Source organism: Camelus bactrianus, chromosome X (assembly GCF_048773025.1).
Source record: "Camelus bactrianus isolate YW-2024 breed Bactrian camel chromosome X, ASM4877302v1, whole genome shotgun sequence".
NCBI lineage: Eukaryota > Metazoa > Chordata > Mammalia > Artiodactyla > Camelidae > Camelus > Camelus bactrianus.
In genome coordinates, this window is record NC_133575.1 from 41,909,156 (window position 1) to 41,937,132 (window position 27,977).

General features: G+C 39.5%; 2 protein-coding genes across 2 annotated transcripts in view; both read left to right on the forward strand.

The window, feature by feature from the left end:
* The first annotated feature begins 8,531 nt into the window (after nucleotides 1-8,531).
* Nucleotides 8,532-13,834, forward strand: SLC7A3 (solute carrier family 7 member 3). Its single transcript, XM_010973620.3, has 12 exons — nucleotides 8,532-8,684; nucleotides 9,687-10,090; nucleotides 10,422-10,580; nucleotides 10,771-10,948; nucleotides 11,142-11,254; nucleotides 11,379-11,601; nucleotides 11,776-11,915; nucleotides 12,008-12,110; nucleotides 12,360-12,526; nucleotides 12,697-12,863; nucleotides 13,207-13,315; nucleotides 13,452-13,834. Exons 2-12 carry the CDS (start codon nucleotides 9,721-9,723, stop codon nucleotides 13,580-13,582), a joined length of 1,860 nt encoding a protein of 619 aa, XP_010971922.1. The 5' UTR covers nucleotides 8,532-8,684; nucleotides 9,687-9,720; the 3' UTR covers nucleotides 13,583-13,834.
* Nucleotides 13,835-21,864: 8,030 nt separating this feature from the next.
* The window catches only part of TEX11 (testis expressed 11), a 299,458-nt gene continuing 293,345 nt past the window's right edge, over nucleotides 21,865-27,977 (forward strand). Inside the window, exons 1-3 of the mRNA XM_045509206.2 lie at nucleotides 21,865-21,960; nucleotides 22,342-22,473; nucleotides 23,175-23,232. Coding sequence (XP_045365162.2) covers nucleotides 21,865-21,960; nucleotides 22,342-22,473; nucleotides 23,175-23,232 — 286 coding nt within the window. The remainder of the gene's footprint in view (nucleotides 21,961-22,341; nucleotides 22,474-23,174; nucleotides 23,233-27,977) is intronic.

The window sequence follows — 27,977 nt, forward strand, 5'->3', positions numbered from 1 at the left end:
TCAATAAATTTTTTTTTGAAACTCAATGCAGTCAGTTCCGCTATAGGCAACCTACACTTTTCTAAAAATCATCCAACTATGAGAAATTGTGCAATAAAAGCCACATGGCTTATGAGTAAGATGGGGTTAGAAGCACAACACTACAGATCTTTGCCAGTGACATAAAAAAGATAGGAAATCAATAAATGTGGTGTCACAGTTTTACACGTGTTAAATGATAAGAAATAAGTGAATACTACAATAAATAATGGCACTTTACCTCGAAAAAGACCTACAGTTTGCTTGTGGAAGTGGGCATTGAATGGCTTTACCCTGTGAATTACTGTGAAGTGGTGGAACGAGAGTTACCTGCAATTTGAAAGTTGTTAACACCCGATGAGGGTGGGTGGGACTCACACACGTGGTGAACTGAGGTAGCTGACTGCAGAGTATGCACGTGAGGTAGCTGTCTGCAGAGTATGCATGTGTCCTTTATGTGTATTCCTGCCTGGCTTGGTTTATCTGGGTGCAGTTTTCTGCATTCATTTACTGTTTCCCACGACAAAATTGCACATAAGTAAAGGTGAAATTCACATTCTGCTCAAATTGTTGCCTGATCTATCAATCGCTTTGGAACAAATTCTCATTTTCCAAACAAGCAAGATAGCAGAAATGACTGTGAAATGACTGTTTCGCTTTGAAAAATAAACTGCTTGGAGTACTTTGTAAAAGGAGCAAGTCTTGCCTTAACAAATGTTAAAATATGGTAAAGCACCCATTATTTAAAATGTGCTGGGAAAAGAAACTAGAAACCACATAAATGTGCATAAATAGGGGGCTGGTTAAATAAATTATGGACCACCCATACTGTGGAACACTAGACAGCCATTTTAAAAAGTGAGGGGGGGCCATGAATACTGATCTGGAAAGCAGTCTGAAATATATTTTTAATAAAAACAAATAAAGAGCAGAAGAACATGTATACTATTTGTGTTTTAAAAGGCTGTATGTGTTTAAATTAAGCATATATTTTCTTGTATAGGCATGGAGTCTAGAAGAAAGCGAAAGAAACTTAACAGTGGGGATATTGCAGTGGGAGGAAATGGATTTTTACTTTCTCTCTCTCTCTCTAACATGTTTTGCTTTTGCAATTTTTTTTAAGCTTTTTTTTTTTATTGAGCTATAGTCAGTTTACAATGTTGTGTCAATTTCCAGTGTAGAGCACAATTTTTCAGTTACACATGAACATACATATATTCATTGTTGCATTCTTTTTTGTTGTGAGCTACCACAGGATCTTGTATATATTTCCCTGGGCTATACAGTATAATTTTGTTTATCTATTCTACATATGCCTGTCAGTATCTACAAACTTCGAACTCCCAGTCTGTCCCTTCCCACCCCGCTCCCCGCTGGCATCTCAGAAAAAAACAAAAACAAAAACACAGATGCTTTTGCAACTTTTAAATTAAAAACTAAATTTAATATACTGGCATAAAAGTAGACATAGACCAATGAAAATAGAAAATCCAAACTATGTGATAATATAATACTACATGATAAAGTAGGCATAATCAGTTAAGAAAAAAATGACTAATGAATTATATTAGGCTGACTGACTTGTATTTGGAGAAAAATTCAAATTATTTATATACATAATATATAACTAGTATTATATCTAATATATATCACATTTCATACACCAAAGTAAATTCCCAATGGATTATAGGGTTAAGTAGAAAAAGTGAGATTTCATGTATAAGAGGATCATTTTAAACTTAAAAAAATTATTATTTTATTTATTTATCTTTTTAAATAAAACCAATTTTATGGCTGGAAGTGACAAATGGGTTAGGAAACTTAGAGACAGTGTTTTTTTTTGATGGAGGAACTGGGGACTGAATCCAGGACCTCCTGTATGCTAAGCACGTGCTCTACCACTGAGCCATTACCCTCCTCCTTAAAGTTTTAATTAAAAAAAATTCAAACCTATGCATAATTTTAGTAGTATAATGAATACCTATCTACTGTTCACCCGGATTCACCAGTTGTCAATATGTGCCAGATTTGTTTTCTCTTTCTCCCTCTACACACACTACTCTCATGTGCATGCACGTGCATACACACATATGCACATAATCTTTGCTGAACTGTTTCTAACACTTCACCTCTAAATACTCAGTGTACATCTCCTAAGAACAAGGACATTCACCTACATAACCTCAATACCATTATCATGCACAAGAAATTAGTATTGATATGCTATCATCATCTAACACATACTCCACATTCAATTTCCCCAATAGCTCCAATAATGTCCTTAATAGCTATTTTTTAAAAAAATATCAAAGTTCCAATTGAGAAATACGTACTTATAATGCCATGTCTTCCCCCCTACCCAGGCACTACACTCCTTGTCCCAATTCTTTTTTAAAATTGAAGTAGTGTTGATTTACAATGTTGTGTTAGTTTCTGGTATACAGTGCAGCGATTCAGTTATACATATATATATTCTTTTCATTTTCTTTTTCATTATAGAGTATTACAACCTATTGAATTTAGTTTCCAGTGCCATACAGTAGAACCTTGTTGTTTGTCTATAATGTCATGTCTCTTTAATCTAAAAGTATCCCCCTGCTTTTTTTTTTTTTTTTCTTTTGTAGACGATCTCACAATCTGGATTGTCTGATTATTTCCTCATGACTAGATTCAGGTGCAAAATTTTTGGCAAAAATATGTCACAGATGATATGTACTTCTCATTACATCACATCTAGAGGATCATAATGTCAATTTGTCCCATTATTTGTGATGCTAAGTTTGATTATTTGGTTATGGTAGTTCCCCCAGATCTCTCCACTGTAAAGGTTCTGTTGTAGGCAGAATTTTAGCCCCCATGACCTTCTCTCCCTGTGAATGCATTACATTACAAGGCAGAATGACTTTGTAAATATAATTAAGGTTACTAATCCTTAATCCAAATTAAAGTTATCAATCCAAAAGGAGGGAGATTGTTTTGGATTACCTCAGTGAGCCCAGTGTAATGACAGGAGCCCTTAAAAGTAGAAGAGGGGAAGTCAGAGAGATTCAAAGCAGAAGGATTTGATGCATTGGGCTTGGAAATGGAGAAGATCACATATTAAGGAAATGGGGACCTCAGTCCTACAACTGTATGGAATGAAATTCTGCCAACGGCTTGAATGAGCTTGGAAGTGAATTATTCCCCGGAGTATCTAAAAAGAAATGCAGATCATTTGATTTTATCCCTGTGAGACCCTCAGCAAAGACTCTAGCCATGCAGTGCTGGACTTCTGACCTATATAAAGTGTGGAATAATAAATTTGTGTTGTTGTAAGCCAATAAATTTGCAGTAATTTGTTATAGCAGAAATAGAAAACGAATATAGTTACCTTTCCCTTTGTCTGAGTCAGTTATTACTTTGGTGTGTACAAAATGGTGAGTTTTGAATTCTAGCATTTCTTATAGATTTATTAGCTGGTACTCTTCTATAAAGAAGAGCTCCCCATTTTAACATATCACTATGAACTTCCGAATTCTCTTAAAATTCAGTGTATTATCTAATACTATTAATGTTCTTTTGAAATCAAGTTTGATAACTTCGAACATAAAATTTCAAAAATTGAACATTCTATGAGTCAGCAAATCCACTGCTAGGTTTATACCCAGTAGGAACATGCATGTGTGTTCAACAAATGATATGTATTAGAATGTTCATAGCAGCACTACTTGTAGTAGCTAAAACCTGGAAACTAACCAAAAGTTGATTAAAAAGGTAGAAGGAATAAATTGTGATATATTCCCACAAAGGAAAACTATACAGCCGAGAATGAATGATCTACACTGATGCACAACAGTATGGATGAATCTCAAAAAGTTAATGTTGAATGAACTTCCCTCAGTCTGGTAAAGGGCATATACAAAACCCCCACAGCTAATATCATAATAAATGGTAAAAACCTTAATGCTTTCATGCTATGATTAGGAATAAGGCAAGGATGTCTATTCTTATCACTTCTACTCAACATCGTACTCGAAGTCTGAACTAGAGCAATTAGGCAAGGAAAAGAAATAAAGGGCAGCCAGGTGGGAAATGAAGAAGTGAAATTATCTCTGTTTGCAGATGACATGATCTTGTATATAGAAAGTCCTAAGGAATCCATTAAAACACTATTAGAACTTCAAAGTTCAACCAGATTGCAAGGTACAAGACCAATATGCAGATATGAATTATATTTATTTATTTTCTTTTTTAAAAATTGAAGTATAGTCATTTTTTATTGAAGTATAGTCACTTTTTAGATTGAAGTATAGTGAACAATTACATTTCTATAGGAGCAATGAACAAACTGAAAACAAAATTAAGGAAAAAATTTCATTTACAATAACATCAAAAAGAATAATATATTTTAGAATATATTTATCAAAAGAAGTACAAAACGTACACTCTAAAAACTACAAAATATTGTTGACAGAAATTAAAGAAGACCTTAAAAAATAGAAAGCATCCCATATTCACAGTTCAGGAGACTTGATATTGTTAAGATGGCAATAATTTCCAAATTGATCTATGGATATAAGGCAATATCCATCAAAATTCCAGCTGTCCTCTTCACAGAAATTGGCAAGCAGGTCCTAAATTTCATATGGAAATTCAGGGTAACAAGAATGGTCAAAAGAATCTTGAAAAAGAAGAACAAAATTAAAGGACTCACATTTCCAATTTCAAAACTTATTACAAAGCTACACTAATCAAGACAGAGTGGGACTGGCATAAGGACATACATACAGATCAATGTAATAGAATTGAGAGTCCAGAAACAAACCTTTACCTTTGTGGTCAATTGATTTCTGACAAGGGTGCCAAAACAATTCAGAGGGGGAAAGAATAGTCTTTGCAACAAATGATATTGAGATACTTGATATCCACAAGCAAAAGAATGAATTTGGACCTCTATCTCACCTTGTACAAAAATTAACTCAAAAATGGGTCAAAGACCTAAATATGAAGTTAAACCGTGAAACTCTTAGAAAAAAACATAGGTCTAAATCTTTGTGACCATGAATTAGGCAGTACTTTCTGACATACAGCATTTAAAGCAGAAGCAATTGAAGAAAAAATAGATAAATCGGACTTTGTCAAAGCTGAAAACTTTTGTGTATCAAAAGACACTATGAAGAAAGTGAAAAGACACCCCATAGATGGGCAAAAGTATTAGCAAATCTCATATCTGATAAGGTCTATTGTCTAGACTGTAGAAAGAATTCTTAAAACTCAACAATAAAAAGACAACCCAATTAAAAATGGACAAAGGATTTGAATAGATTTTTTCCCCCAAAGGAGACAGCCAAATGGCCAATAAGCACATGAGAAGATGCTCAGTATCATTAGTCATTAGGGAAATGCAAATCAAATCCACAATAAAATACCTCTTCACACTTACTAGGATAGCTATGATAAAAAAAGATGGATTACAACAAGTGTTGATAAGAATGTGAAGTAAATGGAACCCTTACACGCTGCTGGTGGGAATATAAAGTGGTGCAGCCTTTGTGGAAAACAGTCTGGCAGTTCCTCAAGGGGTTAAACATAGAGTTACCATGTGACCCAGCAATTCCACTCCTAGTTAAGTACTCAAAAGAATATAGCACATATATCCACAGAAAAACTTGTATACAAATGTCCATAGCAGCATTGTTCATAATAGCAAAAAAAAAAAAGAAAGAAAGAAAAAAGAGAGTACTCAAATGTCCATTGGCTGATTAATGGATAAATAAAATGTGGTATTTCCATATAATAGAACATTACTTGGCAATAAAAAGGAATGAGGTCCATACTTATACATGGTATAAGATGGAAGAACCTTAAAAAATAATATGCTAAATGAAAGAAGCTGAGTCACCAAAGACTGTGTACTATCTTCTTCCATTTTTGTGAAATGTCCAGAATAGGCAAATGGATCGTGGTAAAGTTGGTTTACTATAACATGCCTGATAGCACTATAAATTGATAAAAATCCTTTGGGAAAGCACTGTAACAAGTATCAAAGTTTATAAATATGTTCATTATCTTTGATTCAATAATCCCACTCCTGGGAATGAAGCCTAAGAAAGTAACTCAACTAAATAGAGACGCTGAATTAATGAAGGTGTTTCTTAGAATAAAGGAAAACTGGAAACAACCTGAATAGATATTTAAATGGTTAAATAATGATACATCAGTGCTATGGAATATTATGCAACCACTAACAATGATTATTTTGAATATTAGTAGTAATTTGAAAAATATTTGATCATGGAAAAAAAGAGAATGCAAAATTATATGACAATATAATTTATATATGGACAAAGACCATCACAGAGCTTGCACAGACACAAATAGATGGTTTGTTACAGATTATGGGTCATTGTTTTTGCAGTTTTCCTCAAACTGTTTTCTAATAAAGGCAAACAAAAATTCAATGTTTTGCACCTGGCCATTATACAACAAAGAAGAGATAATGAGGTTGGAGAAAGTTCATAATGTTGGAGGACACCATGCAACTTCTGGAAAAATAAAAGCTGAGGAAAATGTGATTGAATTCAACAAATTCATGAAAGGGATAGATAGGTATATATGAATAGTTGCACAAAATCTTGGAATGCTAGAATTGGAGCAACTCCTGATGCTTCTAATTAATTAGCTGACCAAGTTTTTATTGAATAAGTGAGTGCCTTTTAAGTCCACTGTTAGTGTTAAGTCCATTATTAGCCTGCATGTACTAGGCTGGTCTCTACATGGGCACCTGACTTACTTCATGTCCCAACCCCTTACAAACTAAGAGGCCTTCTTCATATATTCTAGTCTGTACCAATAACTTCTTTCCCTGAATATTTACAACCCCAACTTGTCAGTTGAGCTCATAGTTGAATCAATTACCTAATCTAAGTAACCAAATAAGTATCATACACACTAAAATATTATTCTGAATATGTATCAAGTTTTTATTGAATACTTCCCATGTGCCAGGCAGAAAGAGTTGACTTCATAATCTCATCTAAGCAGCACAATAACCCTGTGAAATGTGTGTATTATATCTAGAAACTGAGGCTCAGATATTACATAATTTGCTCAAGGCCACAGTGTCTGAGATGAGAATTTAACCTAGGTCTAACTTCAAAGACTGCACTCCTAACCCCTATGTAATACTGTTTCAGTTGTATTGTGGGTGTTTTCTTCCCTAACTAGATTTTTAAGAATAGGAGGGCAAGGATTTCTTTTTTTTTTTTTTTCTGTTTCCTTTGTAGTCTCTTCATTTCTATGCTAGTTGCTATATGCATAGTCAGTGCTCGATGAATACTTAAGGAAAGCCAAAACAGAGCTGTAGTAGCTGAAAATACCAGTTACTTCAGAAAAGATTTATATTTTGGACAGATTAATGGGTGACCTATTCATAATGGATTCTTTAAAGGAAACACGGATATTTAGGCCCATCCTTAATCCCCAAGACGTCTTGACGGAAGAAAGCCACACCTTCACAACCCTTGTTGCTCCGTTCTCATTAAGAACTAATCAGGCTGGATGGGGTTATGGGTCTGACACTCACTGTGGTCTTTCTTTGATTGTCCTGCTCCTTTTATGTTTCCCAGAAACTCCTAGCTTAAAAGGGCCTGTCTCCCTGTTTGGCTTTGCTTGCTGCCACACCTCCTTTTCTTGTGCATTTAAATGAGGGATGGTACCTATGGAGGCAGGCATTGAAGTTCAATATGCCAGGTTTATTAGTAAGGTGGTCAACCAGTAATTATGGTGTGATCTCAGGCAAGTTATGCCTCTGTGCCTCAGCTTACCCATCAGTAAAATGGAGTTCAATAATCTCCCTCCTTTAATATTTCAATATTGTCAAAATTTCATATTTACTATTTAGTTTAACATTTATAGGCAGCTGGAGATACCCTATGGAGAAACAGGGGCCTAGAAACCTAGACGGGATTAACTATCTGTGTACAGGTGGTAGTTGAGATCATCTGATTCTCTTGCAGACTGCCTTAGGAAAACGCCCAGTTGAGGGTGAAGGCTGTCCGTAACCGGTATGGTCCTTGGGAAAGATTTCAGGGATGAGGTAACCTCATGTATTAAAGAAAGCTAAGGAAGGATGAGGGTTGAGTTGGAGACTGCCTTGTGCTGTTTTCTCCTCCACCTCTCACTCCTCCCCCACCCCTGCCAATCACTGATTCTGACTATCAAGGCACAAAGGTAGAAAATCCCCTGGGGTCTCAGGACAGGAAGCTTCTTATTGTCCTGCTCTGACGCTAAACGACAAGAATGGGAGAAGGATGCCCTCCCCCTTTCTCGCTCCCTGCCACGCTGGTCTTGCTATTGCAAGTGGGACGCAACCTCAGGCCCCACGCAATCCCTTTTGCAAAGCTGGGGAGAGAGAGAGAAAGAGAAGCAGGGAGGGAGGGAGAGAGAGAAAGGGGTGTGTGTGTGTGTGTGTGTTGTGTAGGGAGGAGGATTGGGGGTGGGATTCCATGACGTTACCGGCTCCGCCTCCCGGTGTATATAAGGGGCGCTTGGCGCGCAACGACCCCAAGCAGCAGCTTTGAAGCCTGAGCCACCGAACTCGGCAGCCCCAACCCAACTCGGCTTAACTCAGCCTCACCGAACCCTATCCGAGACTCTTCGTGCCCTGGGCTTGCAAGAGCTCCCCGGTAAGCCTCGGGGGCCGACACGTGTGTCGGAGGGGGCCAGCGAGGGTCTGGGCATACCTAGGATTCTCTGGCAACCATGGCATGCAGTTGCATCAATGCAGCCGTGACCTGTTGCTGGCGAGACCCCAGCCCTGGGAGCCAAGACTCCCATCTCCACCTCAGCCCTAGACCGTTTCTAGATGGGGGCATAAGAAACTGGGTGCTGAGTCGGGGGGCATAAAGCGAAACCCTTCCTCTTGGGTGCGAGCAATTTCGGGCTGCTCAGGGGCCCCTCTCGGGGCGCGTCTCCAAATCTTTAGATGTCGAAGCCCCGCCTCACTGTTGATGCTAGCAGGTCAGCCTAGCGGGGCGGGAGGAAGTGGGGGAACATTTGCTTACTCCCCAGGGCGACAGCAGCGCCAGTTACACTGTGTGGGCTTGGTGGGGAGGGATGGAATTGAGTCGGTGCTCACTTTTGATCTGTAGCCGAGATCGGTTCCCCCTCCCTCCGGGCGATCTAGGAACCTTGCTTATTCGAAGCCCTGGGGGCGAGCGCCGAAAAGGAATGTGGATGTGGAGTGTGAGAAGGGGGTTCTCCCTGGAGTTGCTGGCCCCTCCTGGGTTGAGTTCCGTTTAATTCCCAAAGAGCCACAAGCCAGGGAACGGACTCAAATGAGCTTCCCTGGCTCCTGGGCTGGGGGTCTAGGATAAACCCCACAGTATCCCCGGCAAAGAAAAGACTAATATTGATTGAGCACCTACTAGGTTCCAGGCCCTGAACTATAGGGAGCTTTCACATGTGTTTCTGAAATTAATCATTTCACAAACCTGTGAGGTATGGTTATTCTTACTTGCATAGGAAGAAACTGAGGTTAGAGAAAAAGTGACTTGCCTTTGTCCCTTCAACATCCTCCTCCCATCCCCCCACAGCTCCTTTACTTGGTGGAGTGGGTATTGTAATTCACTTTTCGAGCTTAGGGATAATGAGCCCTATTGAAGGTCTTTTGTCTTGTTTTTCACCAGATCCTTCCTAGCATCCTCTTCAATTCCAGCTAGAATGCTGTGGCAGGCGCTTTGCAGATTTGGTCAAAAGCTGGTACGCAGACGTACACTGGAGCCAGGCATGGCTGAGACCCGCTTTGCCAGATGCCTGAGCACTCTGGATTTAGTGGCCCTAGGTGTGGGCAGCACATTGGGTGCAGGCGTGTATGTCCTGGCTGGCGAGGTGGCCAAAGATAAAGCAGGACCATCCATTGTGATCTGCTTTTTGGTGGCCGCCCTATCTTCTATGTTGGCTGGGCTGTGCTATGCGGAGTTTGGTGCCCGGGTTCCCCGTTCTGGTTCTGCATATCTCTACAGCTATGTCACTGTGGGTGAACTCTGGGCCTTCACCACTGGCTGGAACCTCATCCTCTCCTATGTCATCGGTGAGATGGTGGGGCATGGGGGAACGACACTGCCCAATGAAGGGGCTTTGAGTCAGGAAATCTGGGTGGAATGGTGAAATGAGGTATTCATCATTCGCAGGACTTAAATATCCGGAAATGCGTGTGTTTGTTGGGGGGGTTGGGAGGGTTGAAGGCGTGGAGAAATTGTTCATTCTACTTACCTCGGTCCTGGTTTCCTTAAATGACTGGTTTTGTTGCTTAAAAGGTAAGAATAGGTGAAAATCCACAGGGGTTCTTGTGAGAGCGGTATGGGGGAGGGAGGAGAGGAGAGAGGAAGTTTGACCCCATGTTTCTCCCTCTACTCCACCAGGTACAGCCAGTGTGGCCCGGGCCTGGAGCTCAGCTTTTGACAACCTGATTGGGAACCACATCTCTCAGACCCTGCAGGGGAGCATCTCGCTGCATGTTCCCCACGTCCTTGCAGAATATCCAGACTTTTTTGCTATGGGCCTTGTGTTGTTGCTCACTGGTGAGGCAAGGGACAGGGACAGTCATGGGGGTGGGGCGAGGAGGCACTAGGCCTGAGAGAGCTTGGTAGAGGTGATAGCGGTGAGAAAGAAAAGAAGGGAAGGAAAGGTCTGCACCTAGAGGAGGGAAACAAAGCTTGGACTGAGGCCTTTTGTTCTTTCTCAAGAGTCCTGATTGCCTCTTTCCCACAGGATTGCTGGCCCTGGGGGCTAGTGAGTCAGCCCTGGTTACCAAAGTGTTCACGGTGGTGAACCTTTTGGTTCTTGGTTTTGTCATCATCTCTGGCTTCATTAAGGGAGATCTGCACAACTGGAAGCTCACAGAAGAGGACTACAAACTGGCCGTGGCCGGACTCAATGACACCTATAGGTTAGGAGATTCAGGAGATGCCGAGTTGGGCACATGATGGGGGGAGCCGCGCTGAGGGATTCTGGACTGGGAGTGGGGAAGAACGGGAGCCTTGGCCTTGAAGACCCAGCTAAGTAGTTAAGCATTAGAGAAAAGGAACAGAGTTGGCTGCACACACCCTTACCTACCTTTTCTATCCCTTCTTTCACTCTAGCTTGGGCCCTCTGGGCTCTGGAGGATTTGTGCCTTTTGGCTTCGAGGGGATTCTTCGAGGAGCTGCTACCTGTTTCTATGCATTTGTCGGTTTCGATTGTATTGCTACCACTGGTAACACAGTCATTTCCTTCACTCCGGGGCTTGGGCACGTGTGTGCCCAGGGTGCGTGTAGGCTGGGGGTGGTAGAGGAGCAAGGTGGCTTCTCTGACTCAGAACCTTGTGCCTCTTCCTGCAGGGGAAGAAGCCCAGAATCCCCAGCGTTCCATCCCCACGGGCATTGTGATTTCACTGTTCGTCTGCTTTTTGGCCTATTTTGGCGTCTCTTCGGCACTCACGCTCATGATGCCTTACTACCAGCTTCAGCCTGAGAGCCCCTTGCCTGAGGCCTTTCTCTATACAGGATGGGCCCCTGCCCGCTACGTTGTAGCTGTTGGATCCCTCTGTGCTCTTTCTACCAGGTCAGTGTCAAATGCCTGTTCTCCTCCGCTGTCAGAGTCTCATGTTATAGCATTCCACACCAGGGAATATCCCTTCGAAGGGTGGTGAAGAGAAGGTGAAGACTCCTTAACCTCAGAGCCTTGAGGAGAGAGATCACGGTCAACTCATGCCAGTCTGGGCACTCTTCTCTCCAGCCTCTTGGGCTCTATGTTCCCCATGCCTCGGGTAATCTACGCAATGGCAGAGGATGGTCTCCTGTTTCGTGTCCTTGCCCGGATCCACACTGGCACACACACCCCCATCGTGGCCACTGTGTTCTCTGGCATCATCGCAGGTGAAAAATCATCTTTGCCCTTCCCCTGTTTTCACCAAACTCCCTTAACTTTATTCTTGCCTTTGCTCACGTTTTCTGCCCATCCATTTCAGCATTCATGGCATTCCTCTTTGAACTCACTGATCTTGTGGACCTCATGTCAATTGGGACCCTGCTTGCTTACTCCCTGGTGGCTATTTGTGTTCTCATCCTCAGGTGAGATTCCCTTCTTCCACAGATTGTGGTTTGGGTTTTTATTCTTAGATGAGGAACAGTGGGGCTCTGCTTCACCTTCCCCCTTTGCCTTCATCATCCCTACTCTCCTGGAGGAATGTGGATCTCCCTCTCTGCCAAAGAGAGCTAGCTGTTCCCCTTAATAGTGACAAGGAAGATGGCGCTGCCTGGGCGAAGATGGTACAGTGGTTCAGGGTTGTTCTTAATACTACCTTCTTACTCTTGCCTCAGGTATCAGCCTGACCAGGAGATGAGGAATGTGGAAGGTGAAGTGGAGTTGCAGGAGGAGAAGATCCCTGAAGCAGAGAAGCTGACCCTTCAGGGACTCTTTTGTCCACTCAACTCCATCCCCACTCCACTCTCTGGCCAAGTTGTCTATGTTTGTTCCTCACTGCTTGGTGAGCAGTGGAATTTTTCTCTTGGGTCAGCATGATGGGGGCAGGGGCAGTGTGTGGCATTTGGAGGAGGAACTAGAGAGGGGCTGACGTTCCTTGGCATGGGATGCCTCGTGTCTTAACGGGTCGGTCTCAAGAGTTGGTTTTGGTGTTTGTCCACTTGACTCTTGAAGCTCTGCTGCTGAGTGTCCTTTGCCTGGTGCTGGCCCAGTGGTCCACTCCACTGCTTTCTGGAGACCCAGTGTGGCTCACAGTGGTCGTGCTGCTCCTGATGCTCATTACTGGGATCACTGGTGTCATCTGGAGACAGCCACAGAGTTCCACTCCCCTTCACTTTAAGGTAATTGACCTCTCTCTTTCCTCCCCCGACCAACCCATCTTGGAAGAATAGGCTCCAGATACCATGCAATCTCGTCCAGATTCTTTAATTGTACAAGAAGGGAAGGATACAGGAGACACTCAGGCCAAAGACATCTTCTCTGACCCTTCTTAGTTCCTTTCCTGTTCCATTTCCCCAAACTGCATATTCCAGGAGTGCCATGTGAGGTGCACGAAATGAGTGGGCAGTGAAATACACAGCCCGAGTAGGAGTCAGACTCTCCCTTTCCTGGCCTGAGTTGGTTCAGTATCTCCTTCTATGTCACCTTGTGGTCTATACAAAGGAGATTTTGCTTTGTTCCCAGGTACCTGCTTTGCCTCTCCTCCCACTAATGAGCATCTTTGTGAATGTTTACCTTATGATGCAGATGACAGCTGGCACCTGGGCCCGATTTGGGGTCTGGATGCTCATTGGTAGGTATCCACTTGGGAAGAGTAGCCCTCTTGTGTGTCCTATCCCAACTGTTTTCCCTCTGGGTCTCGAGTAGGAGACCTGTTAAGCCTTTACAGGTCACTGTCTCCCCACCTGACGACTACCTTTCCCCACCAGGATTTGCCATCTACTTCGGCTATGGGATGCAGCACAGCCTGGAAGAGGTTAAGAGTGACCAACCCTCACTCAAGTCTAGGGCCAAAACTGTAGACTTTGATCTCAGCAGTGCCTGTACACATTCAATTTGACACCATCACACCTGAATGCTGTCTGGTCTCACTGCACAATAGTGGAGAGTACTCCTGACCACACGGAGAGCTAGGCTTCCCATGGGATGATGGTAGCTGAACACTAACAGAGCTCTGTATTTATTGTGGAATTAAGGGTGTGTCTTTGCTGTTTCTTACCTTTTTTTTTTTCACTTGTCTACTTTTTAATTGTATCTCTAGCTGCTTACTGGCTTTTAAAAAATTATTATTAAAAGAAACTAGAAAAAGAAACTATGTCTTGTTCCTTGCTTGCTAGAGATGATATGGTACCTGACTTTTAGTGTGGAGAGCTTCAGAGAATTGTCCTTTGTTTGCTCTGGACACCACAGAAGTATCTGTTATGCCTGTGTGTGCTTCTTGTTGGCAGGGTGTTTGAGTAGGGTGGGGTAAGTAGCCATCAAATCTAGTCACACTTCAGGGAATGATCTTGAGATATGCTTTCCCCTTGCTACACTGAAAGTTATGTTCTGAATAAGTAGACAGCAACACTCGTCTCTGGGATTTGGGGATGGACTCTGATCTCAACACTGGCATTGGTCAGGGCCTACACTGAGACCATTGTCTTCTGTCCCACCCCTACTAATTGGACCAGTCTGAGACTCCTGTGACTGCCTGGACAAAAGAAGTTTTGGCTGGGGTATTTGGTACTGCTAGGAGGAGGGGTGGACAATAGGCGAGGTTTGGTAAAGGACTGTCTAGGTACTGATTGCTACAGAAGTAGTGAGGGAACAGTGGTTAGGGCTCTGCTCAGACCAAAACTTCATTCATCCATTTATTTGACAAAACAGATGGGCTCCTATAAAATGTTAGGCCCTGTGCTGGGTGCTGGGGGTTTAAGCATAAAACATAGTCCCTAAAGGGGGGAGGGATAAATCAGACATTTGGGATTAGCAGATACAAACTACTATATATAACATAGATAAACAACAAGGTCCTACTGTATAGCACAGGGAACTATGTTCAATCTTGTAATTGGCTATAATGAAAAAGAATATGAAAAAAAATGTGTGTACATATATATATGACTAAATCACTATGCTATACACCAGAAACTAACAATACTGTAAATTTACTATGCTTCAAAAAAAAAATAGTCCCTGCCCTCAAGGAACTCACAATCTAGTTGGGGGACAGGCAGTTAAACATGAAACAATGTGATTTGTACCAGGGCAGGGGTAAGTGCTGAGTGCTACAAAAGGACAAAGAACATGCTTGACCTGAGTCTTGGGTAGGTGTTTTTTGAAGTGGACTGAGGGGAGGGCTTGCCTGTCAGTGAACAGTGTGCACAAAGCCATAGAAGTGTGAATAAGCATATTGTATTTGGGGGTATGACATAGTTTTATGTGGCTGGAGGGTAGCATATATGGGGTTGTGGTAAAAGATAACAGACCACACAAATGGTCTTGTATGCCCTACCACGGAATTCAGATATGCTGTCTTCAAATGCTCTGTGTATGTGGAGGGGACGGTGGGGAGGCAGGTTTGTCTCTGAGTAATTCCAAGCAAAACGGATGCTTGGATATGTTGGTCTAGCAGCAAGGAGGAAGGCTTGGAAGAGGGTAGGGGAAGTTAGAACGTGAGATACTAGCTGCCATTTATTGAGTATTATATGCCAGACACTGCATACAATCTTTTAGTTGTTGCAGTAACCCAATGAAGTGGATGTTATGATAATTAGTTTTTACAGATGAGGGAACAGGTTTTGGGTAAGAAATATGCTCTAGGTCACATAACTTGGTTCTGTTTTTATGTTTTTTTTTTCTTTTCTCTTTTTCCCTTCTTAAAGTTTTTTTTTTTGGAGGGAGTGTAATTTGTTTTATTTATTTAATTTTTTTGGTAGGGGGAGGTAATTAGGTCTATTCACTCTTAGAGAAGGTACTGGGGATTTAACCCAGAACCTCATGCATGCTAAGCATGCACTCTACCATTTGAGCTATATACCCTCCCACCTCTAAATTTTTTTTAATGGAGTACTGGTGATTGAATCCAGGATCTTGTGCATGCTAAGCACACACTGTACCACTGAGCTATACCTTCCCCGCAAGGTCACATAACTTAGAATGGTCAGGGCTGGGCTACAAATACAGTTCTGTTTGACACTGCAGCTTGTGCTTTTTAACCACTGTGCAACATTGCTAGTAGTAATTAGTTAGGAGAGCACTGTAGTCATTTGGGCAAAATATTTCAGGGTTTTTGGTCATTTGGATGTAGGAGGTAAGAAAGAAGTGGACGACTTAGATTTCTGAGTGAAAGATCAAATTATTGGCCAAGATGGAGAGCACAAGAAGAGCATATTGGGGAAAAGATGAATTCAGTTCCAGATATACTGAGTATATAAACATATGTGAGATTAGCTTCATATATGTGAAGCTATATGATCATCAATTGGAACTTGGAGCTAGGTTAGAGGTCTAGGCTAGAGTTATAGATTTAGGAATGATCAACTCAGAGGGCAAATGAGTATGTAATAGAAGCTGTGTGTGGGGCTAAAGATTGCAAAATACAAGAAAAAAATTTTGCAGCACAAATTATATAATTTTCTTTATATATAAAGAGCTCTTGCAAATCAAGAGATAAGAGAAAAATGAGTAAAGGATATAGTTTTCACAAAATACAAATACCAGTAAATATAGAAAGAGATACTCAAAGTCATTTATCAAAGAAATGCAAATTAAAACCATGAGCATTCAGTTCTTACTTACAGACTGCTGAAACAAATCTCAATGATGAGGCATTGGCAAAAGTGAGGGTATGAGGGGAGGGTATAGCTCAATGATAGAGTGCGTGCCTAGCATGCACAATGTCCCAGGTTCAATCGCTGGTACCTCCACTAAAAGTAATAAACATAAACCTAATCACCTCCATCCCCCCCAAAATTAAAAAAAAATAGTGAAGGTAAGCAGTCAGTCTTATGTATAATGGGGATATACATTCCTGTAAATTTTGTGGAGGGTAATTTGATAATACAAGAATTAAAAATATATTCCTTTTGATCTGACAATTCCACTTATATGAATTAATTTTCCATATATAAGGATATTTACTGTGACATAATTCATAATAGCATAAAACTTGTAAGCTACTGAATGTGCATCAGCCGGGAACTAAAGTTACAATACATTAATTCAGTGGAATACTTACACAGCCATTAAAAAAATGAGATAGAATTATATGTGCCAAGAGGCATTAAGGAAGGATCTCCAAGATACACTTTAAGTAGAGACAAAATAAAATGGAACAAAAGCCCTACAGAGACTATTTATGTGAAAGTACAAAAGAGGATGCATTTACACATACTTTTTTTTTTCTGGAAAAATTAACCAGAAACCCCTGGTTTCTCTTCTGTGCTTTTTCAGTTTTTTTTTTTTAACCAGGTACAGACACTACTTTGAAAATTCCTTTTATAATCATCATAATGGTAGAAGATTAGGGGAACGCTAACATTTAAGGGATAGCAGAGGAGGACACAGTGCAGGAGACGGAGAATGGATGGCTGAAGAGACAGGAGATTGATGTGGAAGTCTAGGGAGGAAGGAACTTTTTAGGAGCAGTCAACAATGCCAAATGCTACCTAGAGAGCAGAGTTAAATAAGATAAAGACAGAAAGGGTTCATTGGTTTTGTCAGTTAGTAGGTAATTGATCATTTCAAGAGCAGTTTCTGTCAAATGGTTGGGTGGATTGCAGTGGACTGAGTGGAGGGTGAGGAAGTGGACATGGGCTATTGGCAAGCATTTCAGGGCAACAGCTGAAAGGAGTTGAGGAAGATTTTTTTTTTTTAAGACAAGCGATTCTTGTATTTATATGCTTAAAGGAGATTGTCAATGGAGAGAGCAATAAATCCTGGTACTGTTTAAATAAACTGTGAAGGAGGGAGTAGCTCTGTGATTTGATTCCCTAGTCTTTTTTTCATCCAGGGCAATGTTTCTCAGACCTCGGTCAGGTAAATATGACCTTCATGAAGGTTCTCTATTTGTGTAATTCCTGTACTATTGTTCTAAAAATCCTTTTATTAAGCTTAAACATATTTATTTAAAAAAGGAAACATTTTACCACTATCATAAGTGCAAAAGTATTTTCCTAATACACATTAAAACATCCAACTCATTCACTAATTCAAACATCAAGTTCTCTGTCTACATCTTCCCAAAGTTCTCCAGCTCATTTGCTTAAGTAACCACACTGCAACAATTCTTTGACCTCATGAATCCTCCAATTCACTACCCTCCCTCCACCCCCTGCTCCCAGATACACTTTCTTTTTATCTGTTTCCTCCAATCTTTACTTGCCCCTTTCCACTTAAATTTCTGAATTTATTAGCATTGTCACTCTTGCAAATATCTTCACCTCATTAGGCAATACTCCAGCAGACTCCCCACTGCCCCCAGAGGAATCCAAACATCTTCGCCATACTTTCACCGGTGTAGTTCAGGATTGTTGGCAATCACAGAACTGGGCAGGTTAACAGATCATCAACTTCAGCTAGGCCCTCAAACCTGCTGGAAATCCTCCTTCTCTCTCTGATTCCCCTGCTCTCTGAAACAACCGTTTCTTACCTTATTCACACTCTTCAGATCTCTTCCGCCTACTCTCTGCTGTTGACTTTGCCGCATACTTGATTGCAAAAACACATGCCCATCAGATAAAAGCTCCCTCATCTTCCTGTGGATTTTTTTTTTTTTATGAAAATAGCTTCTCTTTTTTCCCCTAATGATAAAAATGTGTTCATTGTAGGACATTGAAAAACTGAAAAGTATAAAGAAGAAAGTACATGTTTTCCCAAATCCCACTACTCAAAGACAAAACATTGTTAACATTTTGGTAAATACTCTTCCAGACATTTTTGTTCAAATATACATACATAATTGTATACCTTTTCTGTAAACTCTTTTCCTTTTCTCCCCCCCCCTTTCTTTTCTTTTCGATTTATATATTAGTGGGATTGGTTGGTCCTGTAGCCACTGATGTCTCTTTCCATTCATACCCAGGTGGAAACCATCCCAATATTTTTTTTAATTGAAATATAGTTGATTTACAATATTTAGTTGTATTAGTTTCAGGTGTACAGCATAGTGATTCAGTTTTGTTGCAGATTATATTCCATTAAAGATAGGGTACAGGTTAGATGGATGGTTTCTAACTAGCAAGATGTGGCCATTGAGTCAACACCTTGTACCGTGGCCCTGAGGCAGTGATTTTGAACTGTGGAGCTGAGTCTCTGGTGAAGGAAAATGGGCAAAGGCACGGTTTTAGGACTTGGATGAAATAGGGGGAGTGGTGTGAGGCCACTGAAAGCAGGAAGTAGTAGTTACTGTAGTTGGGATGTGAAGGACCTAAATTCTGTTGAAACCAGATGGTTGGTGACCATTGAGGTGGAGTGGGGGGGAGCTGAGGTGCTAGCTGGGGCTGCATGAGCATACCAAATGCTGTGAGAGCACTTCCAGATAGGATATAATATACATAGATTACATTCCATATAAGATATTGGGTGTAATTCCCTCTGCTGTATGGTAAATCCTTGTAGCTTATCTATTTCATGTATAGTAGTTTTTAAGTCACTCAAATCTGTATAATTACACCTTTTTGAGCAGTTGGTAACTTTATTGTTTTTTTTAAACTCAACGATAATATGTAGGGATTTCCCTACTTTTATACCTTTAGGTTGTTTTCACGGCAATGTTTTTAAAGGCTGTGTAAGTATTCCACAATATGGTACTAATGTACACTAGGTTGTATAACTAGTCCACATTTAACTATTTAAGAAGTTTACAATGCATCAGTGAACATTTCTGTTAATCTATCTTAACAAAATTTCCCATTTCTTCTTTAGGAATATTCCTAGAAGAGGAATTGTTGGGGAACAGGGTACACACATTTAAGATTTTGATACACATTGCCAAACTGCCCTCCAGATTATTTGCAATAATTTGTACTCCTACCAACAGTGCACAAGAGTGCCTGTTTTGTACATCTTGCCAGTTTGAGGTTCTTGTTATTCTTTTTAACCTTTGCCAATCTGATAAATGAAAAAAAATTTACCTTGCTTTATTTGCATCTCTTTGATTACTGGTGAGGTTGAATATCTTTTCATGTGTTTATTGGCTATTTATATTTCTTCCTGTGTAAATTGTCTGATCATGTCCTTTGCTGATTTGTTTGCTAGAGTATTTGTCTTTAATTTTAATGTTAGATATGCCTTTTATGTTAGATATGCTAACTCTTTATCTGTTACATATGTTGAAAAAATCTTTTTCTAATCTGTGGTTTGTCTTTCAACCTTGCTTATAGTGCCATTCAGAAGGTTTTAATTTTTATGTGGTAAAACTTATCATTATTTTTCCTTTTTGATTCTGGTTTTCAGACCATGTTTAGATCTTGTCTTTGTGTTTACAAAATACTCACCCAAATTTCCTTTAGAAATTTTATGATTCAATTTAATCTCTGATTAATCCAGAATTTATTCTGGTATGTGAATTAAGGCAGGGATCCGGTTTTCTTTTTTAAAATGGCTATCCAGTTGTTTCAATACATTTTCCTGATTAACTCTTTCCCCTACTGATTTGAAACATTTCTATATGTATTTGCATCTGTTTCTGGACTCAATTTTGTTTCATTTTTCTGTCTGCATCAGTACCATACAATTTTATTTACGGTAGTTTTAATATCTGGTAGAACAAGACCCTCTTCCTTACTTCGTTATTACTTTTGTTTTTAGAATTTTCCTGACTATAATTGCATATTTATTCTGAAAGTGTTTTTCTTCTTTTAATAAGGTGCAATGCTACTTTATTAACTGATCTGCATTCTCAGTTGCTTACTCTCTTTTAATCCACTCTATTAATGAGAGTCTTAATAAGCTCTCATTAGAGTCCAAGCTGTTCACCTGCCTATGTACTGCCTATTTCACCATTTCTGCACCAGTTTGTTAAAGGGTAGGAGTGGAAAATCTGGAGTCTATGCTAAGGTAAGGGAAAATAATTTATAGCATGTTGAGTGCCACTTAATGGTATTTTACTACTCACTCTGGCATGTCCTCAATATGCACCTGCTTCTTTTATTATCTCCTTTCCTCTTCTTTCTTTAACTTTTTTTCCGTCTCTTAATTCACACTTGTAACATCTAGGGATGCCATCTAGATCAAACACAAAAACATGGGAGACACCTATACAGCATCCTTTCTGCATATTTTCCTTTATTCACTGGCCCTTTCAATGCAGTGGTGTCAGCTCAGTATGTAGTCCTGACTTTGGAGTCATATTTACAGTCAGTTTTAATCAACAGAGTCATTTGATTCCTGTATGCCTTATACAATCGTGAATAATATAATATCCATTCTACTGAAGACATTATTAATCACTAAGAGTTCTAAGATGCTTGTGAAAAGACCGCTAGAGGCTTGAAAGCTGAGGTCTAATTATCGCCCTGTCTGTTCATCTGTTCATCCACGAACAAAGAAGATATGGTAGAGCCAAGAGCCTGGGTGGGATGATGGAAGTTGGGAGCCCTTAATTGCCAACCACGAAATAGGTAGTGATAATGGGAGCTAACATTTGTTGTGTCTATTATATGCCAACCACTGTTCTAGATGCTTTATGTACATGATTCCAATGAACCAGAAGCCTAGAATTACTTGTATTCCCATCTTACAGATGAGGAAATTGAGGTGCTGAGATTCTAAGAAGCTAGCACCATGTCACACGGTATATAGTGCATGGGGATTCGGTCAGTTAAGGGATATTCTACTGCCCTTTTCCACCAGAATTCTTCCTCTAATTTAGCAATCTTGTGCTGTGAAATGAATACCAAATTGCAGTATTTGAGGAGGAGCCAAAAGAAAAGGATTTAATAGCAATACTTTGTTTCCCCTTTTCTTCTTCACTGTCCTATATGGTCTAGATGCAGAAAATTTTGAAGAGGGAAAGAAATTATTTTTAGAAATCTCATCTTTTCCATGATAAATGACAACTGACTCTGAGACTTTCAGGTCAGCAAGGAACTCTGCTAGTGTTCCCAGATCTGAAGGCACAATCTCTTCTTTTCATTCTGTTAGCCAGCTCCCTCCACATCTGGCTTGAGTGAGGTGCACAAGGCTTGAAAGAGGGGTATGTGAGGGAGGAAGTGGGAGGCTTGTTCATGTTTTGATTTGAGGCATCTCCAAATTTTGAGGCATTATGCCTTAACACTGCTGTCTCTGAGTGGAGATTTCAGTAGAGGCCAGCTCCTTGGTTGCAAGCATCACCCATAGATTTAGCTGGATTCAAACATGTCCACTTATACATTCCACACCATCCCTAAAACCGTTTGTTTAGAGTTGAGTGGGACCCCTGTCCTTGCTGCGAGCCTGCAGGGGAGTCACTGGGTAAGTTTTCTTCTGATTTGACAAAGGCATGGCAGCAGAAATATGTCTTGTAACTACAGGGTCTTTCAGTCTCCTCAACTTCTGATATTTCTGACCTTTGCCACTCTTGAATAATCAGTGGGCAACAATGTTGACTTTCTTTTCCTTCCTTCCTTCCGTCCTCCCTTCCTCCCTCACTTTTCTTTCCTTCAAAGCCCTGCTCTCCTCTTTCCTGTAACCCTCTCCATCTAAACTCTTCCCGCAATAATTGTAGTGTGTTCCAGTATTGCACCGTACTCCCTCACACTCAGTGAGTGATTCTCACCCCAGCCCTCGAACCGCATACCCAGCATTACCCGCCTAGACAGATAGTCAGCACCCCCAGCAAAGGCTCGGCGATAGAGAGTAAAAGCCAGTTGGGCGGGGCTTCTGATCGACGTCATTGTGGGGGAGGAACTTTCCAAGCGTCGTCGACTGGCATTGCGGGCGCGCTTCGCGGAGAGGGCACTGTGCAAGTCGGCGGTGCTGGCTGAGGTGAGTGATTTTCTAAGTAGCAAGGGCTAGAGGAGGTCAGGTACAGGCTAGTTGGGTGGTTTCTAATTAGCAAGAAGATGCGGCCATTAGGTTAACACCTTGTAGAGTGGCCCTGAGGCAATGATTTTGAACTACGGTGCTGACTCTCAGGTGAAGGAAAATGGGCATAAGCAGGCTTTTGGGACTTGGATGAAGTATGGGGAGCGGTGTGGGGCCTCTGAAAGTGGGGAATAGTAGTTATTGTAGTTTTGATGCTAAGGACCTAAATTTGATTGAAGCCAGATGGTTGGTGACCGTTGGGGGAGGGGAGCTGAGGCTCTAGCTGGGTCTGCGAGAGTGGGAAAAAGGGCTGTAAGTGATTGGATGCTTTGAAGGTATGGGGGTGGGGGAGGGGTATTTTGAACCAATTAGGGGGAGGCAGCGAGTACCAGGCAGACCAATCACAGTGTATCCTTGGGCCCTGGTTGCGTGTTGCGGGGCGGATTGTCGGAAGAAAAGAAGGCCTGAAAATTTTCTCCAGGTTCGGTTTGCGTCGCAGGACAGCAGGGCCCTACCCCTCTTTTAAGTACTTTTTCTCGGTTTTAAAATGTTCTCATCATTTTTTCTTTTGAATAAGAAGTAATAGGAAAAATTTGAAAAGAAGTTTATTGAGTAACTGGAGGATAAAGAGCAGAATATTAAAATATTTTCTTGTTTCATAGGCCCGAGCCAGAGACTTAAAAATGGGCGATGTTGGTTTTCGTTTCATGGACTTCAAAGGTATATAACTTTACATGGTAGTAAGGAAAATGTCAAACTGTTTGCTGGCTTATCTAAGATCTTCTAAATGTATTTTGTTTCCTAATTTTATCTCTTCAGATTATCTGTAGCTCCAAGTTCTCTCATTTAGGTACCAGAAAAACAACGTTGATGTTTAAGACTGAAACCCTTTTATAAGCTAGTGTAGGGAAATAGAGCTATTTTCTCAGGATTTTTATGGTGTGCAAAATAACACTGGTTTAATCTGAAATAGAAATCTACTGCTTTAAAAGTACATTTACTGTTTTCCACAGTGGCTAAAAAATTACTGCAAGATCCTGAAGTGCCTTTCCAAAATCATCAGTGAAAAATAAATTATATCCTGTGTAGCTTTAGGTTTGAGTGCATTTTATCGTGTCTTAATTCTTTTGAAATTTGATAATCCGTGTATGATATTTGTGGGAATTCTTGGTAAACAAAAGAAGTTTGACTGAATAGAACACCAGATTCCTCAATTATGCCAGATATGGGAGAGTTTACCATATTTTTTTCTGGGAACATGATTAGACTTGTGGTACGTTCACATTCATATAATAATGAAATATGTTGTAACCAGAGTAGTTACTGATCTATGATTTTTAAAAAGTTTAGATCAATATTTTGTTAATGCTTGTTATTTTAAAACAACAACAACAAAGCCGACTACCACCTACCTTAAGTTTTAATTTAGGATATAGTATCTTAAAGATATAAACAAAGATACAAACTTTCAAGTATTTGGTATTTGAGACCTTGTATTTACATAAATACTTGAAGCACACAGAAAAGGAGAATAATGTAATGAACACCTGTGTAACTACTTACCACTATCTTTTGTTGAATCTGAAGTTTGCCATATGCTTCAGATATTTCATTGTTTCAAAGAACTAAAAGGTTAATGTGCTTGTTTTTCATCTTATAAATTTTTGCATAAATTGTATCATTTTGTATGATTTTTTTCTTGCAACTTGTGTTTTTTTTGCTCAGTATTATGCTTTGGATACTTACTCATATGGATGTTTTAGCTCTAGTTTATTTATTTACATTGCTGATTAGTACCATTATATTGAATATAGGTGTACCACAATTTATTTGTCCAATCTCCTTTGTGTATGAGTGTTTCAAATATTTGCTACTGCAAACAACAGCATTACAACGAACATTGTGTTTTGGAGAGTTTATCAGGAGCTTTCAAACATTTTTGACCATCACCTATGTCAAAGAAATATATTTTATATCACCTCCCAAGATATGCACACTGTATCAAAAGTTTACTGAAATTGTTTTCCTCTTATTACATGCAATACACTGATATTTTCTATTCTATGCTTTTTCATTTAAAAAATGTTGTTTATGACTCACTAAATTAATTTCTTTCTTCAGCACTAGAGGGTAAGGCTCTAGGGCAGTGCTGTTCAGTTGAAACAGTGCAAACATAAATAATTTAATATTTTCTAGTAGCCATATTAAAAAAAAGTTAAACAGATTAAATTAATTTTAACAATACAAATTATTTAGCTTAGTATATTAAAAATGTTATCATTTCAACATGTAATCAATATAAAAATTATTAATGAGATATTTTATATTCTTTTTTTTCCACACAAGGTCTTTGAAGTTGGTATGTATTTTATACTTAAAGCATATCTCATTTTGGACTTCCCACATTTCAAGTACTCAATAGTCACATGTGATTAGTGGCTACCCCATAGTGGCAGTGCTGTTCTGGGCTATACATAGAAGTTGAACTGCTGGGTCAAAGCTATAAGCATCTTTAACTTAACAAATACTGCCACATTGTTGTCCAAAGTAGTTTTTAACAATTTATACTCCCTCTTCCTTTCTCTTTTTCCCATATTCTTGATAGTGTTTGGTATCATGAGACTTAAACATTTTGGCAGGTCTGAAGGGTGGTGTTGTTTTTAATTAGCATTTTATTTTGGGATAATTTTAGATTTACAGAAAAGATACAAAGATAGTGCAGAGAGTTCCCATATACAACCTCAGCCAGTTTCATTTTCCTTAATGTTATCATCTTACATGGGTATTTTAATTTGCATTTCCCTGATAACTAGTGAAGTTAGGTGTATATATATATATATATATGTATATTTAGAATAGAAACGGAGTTTATCGGGTTATGCTGCCATAGACAACAGCAGGCCACACAGAGGAGAGGTGCCTCTGTGAGCTGGTATATTTTTTAATAGATTTATTGGCCATTTGAATTTTCTCGTCTGTGTACATAACCTTTTTAGTCAAGTTTTGTAAAAATGAACCACAAAAAGGCATATGATGACTTAGCTTATTTTCTTCTCAGGGAGAATTGACATACCATCTATCTTTTTGAAACAACAATTCCAATCAATTTCAAGGCCAAGAAGGAATAGAAATTGGTCTAAGTTATACCCACTGGGGCTCAAAAAGTGTAACTCCTTTTCTGCATGTCAGCTCTTCAAATATTTGAAGATACTTATGTCCTCTGGGAAGTCTTTTCAGTTCTTTTAGTCATTCTTCATATTACATGGTTTCTAGTCCTCTCATCATGTTGTGTGCTGTCCTCTGAACATGCTTGTTCTTTTCGTGTTATTCCTTAAAGTATGATACCCAGAATAGAACACAATTCTCTACGTTCGATATAATCAGCTCAGAATAATCTTTCTCTTTAGATTTAAGAGTGATCATCATTCTTTTTAGATACTTATGTAGCTAAGATTGATTTTTTTTCTTTTTTGAGTAGTGGCAGTCACACCACACTAATGAATCATTTTGAGCTTTTGGTCCCTTGTAAGACCCTCAGTCTTTTTTAATACATGCTTCTATTAAGCTGCATCTTGCTGTCATATATTGGTGTGTTTTGTTTTGAGGCTTAAATGCAGGACTTTAGTTCTTTTATGTTAATTTCATTGCTATAACTGGAGATTTAATTTTTGTTCCTGGATATATCTTCTATCTTATTTGTTATCTGTTTTTCTCTCAGCTTCTTTATTCACATCATTGATAAAATTGTTAAATAGGATAGAGCCAAGGACAGAATGTTATGCCATTAAAAATTTCACTTCAGATTGATATCAGTTCATTAAGCAGCATGCTTTGACTATGCTTCTTCAACCTGCCTGATTGCTCTTGTCACCAAAGTCTGGCAACTGTCTTGTTCTATATTTGGCTTTATCCTTAGATTTAGAATTTTGGTTCATCTCTTTGAAGTGCTCTCTGTGTATGTACTTCTGTTACCGACTCCTGTTCTCCTTTTTTCTCTATCTTTGTTGTGATACAACTGATCTATAATATTGTGTAAGTTTAAGGTGTACAGCGATAGTGATTTTATATATGTATATATTGCAAAATGATTACCACAATAAGGTTAGTTAAGACATCCATCACCTCACATAGTTAGCAGGTTTTTAGGAGGAGAATAGGGAAAGTGGGTGAGGGTGGTCAAACGGGACAAACTTCCTGTTCACCTTTGAGGCTGCCATCTTGATATTGAACAAAGTTTCATGCCACACTATGCTATCCTGTTTCTGAGCTACAGCCTCCAGGGATTTCGGCTCTGTAGTACTTTTTTCTTTCTTTCTCTCTCCTCTCCTTCCTTCCTTTTTCTTTTCTTATTTTTCTTTCTTAGAAATTAACTTTATTGAGGTATAATTTACATACAGTAAAATTCACACATTTTAAGTGTATGGGTTGATGCCTTTTTTGGGACAAACGTAACACATATAACCACAATTCCAATCAAGAAATAGAGCATTTTTTCATACCAGAGAATTCTGTCATACCCCTTTGCTGTCAGTCTACTCCCCACCCTCTACCCCAGGCAACCACTGTTCTGATTTCTATCACTGCAGATTAGTTTATAAACGAAATCATTCAGTATGTACTTTCCTTTCCTATAGTGTCTTTCACTAAGCATAATCATTTTGAAAGTCATCCATATTGTTGTATATGTGAGTAGTTAATTCCTTTTTATTGCTTAGTTGCATTCCACTGACTGGATATATCACAGTTTGTTTATTCATTCATCAGTTGATGAACATTTTTGGCTATCATGAATAAAGTTGCTATGAATATTCATGTAAAAGTTTTAAGTAATTTAGGTTTTTATTTCTCTTGGAGGAAAATATCTAGGAGTGGATTTGCTGAGATGTGAAGTGCTTTTGTAATCAGTTTCAACATATTTTCTAGAGTATTTCCTTTCTGGAAGACAGGTTTTGTAAGGCCCAAATTCTTAATTTAAGAAACAATGGCAGCTGGGCTGAGGGGTTTCCTTAAACTGTTCTGCTTGATTCAGAAAGAAAAAATCCCTCATCTTGACAAGTACCCAGGACCATACAAAATAGAAGGCAACTTAACATGGGTATAGCAAAAAGTTGAGTGTTGCTGAAAGAATATCCGTACCAAGATAATAATGTAGCCCAGTTGTCCTTGTCAACATTAAGATTATTTCTTCTTAAAGAATAGCAACTGTTTATTAAGGTTTGGAACTCCCTTTCCTATGTTTAATTTGGAGACAATTCTCCTTTTTCTGGATTTCTAATGTCTTTGTATTTGCTGTTATAAACATTCTTATAGTCTATTAAAATATCCAAGTTTTACTTTATTTTTTTCCGTTAAATCTATGATGACTGTTAGGGCAGTAGATATTAACTAATTTGTATCATCAAATCTTCAGAAGTCGATGACAATATATACTCTAGACCTGCCCTGTTCAATAGAAATATAATGTG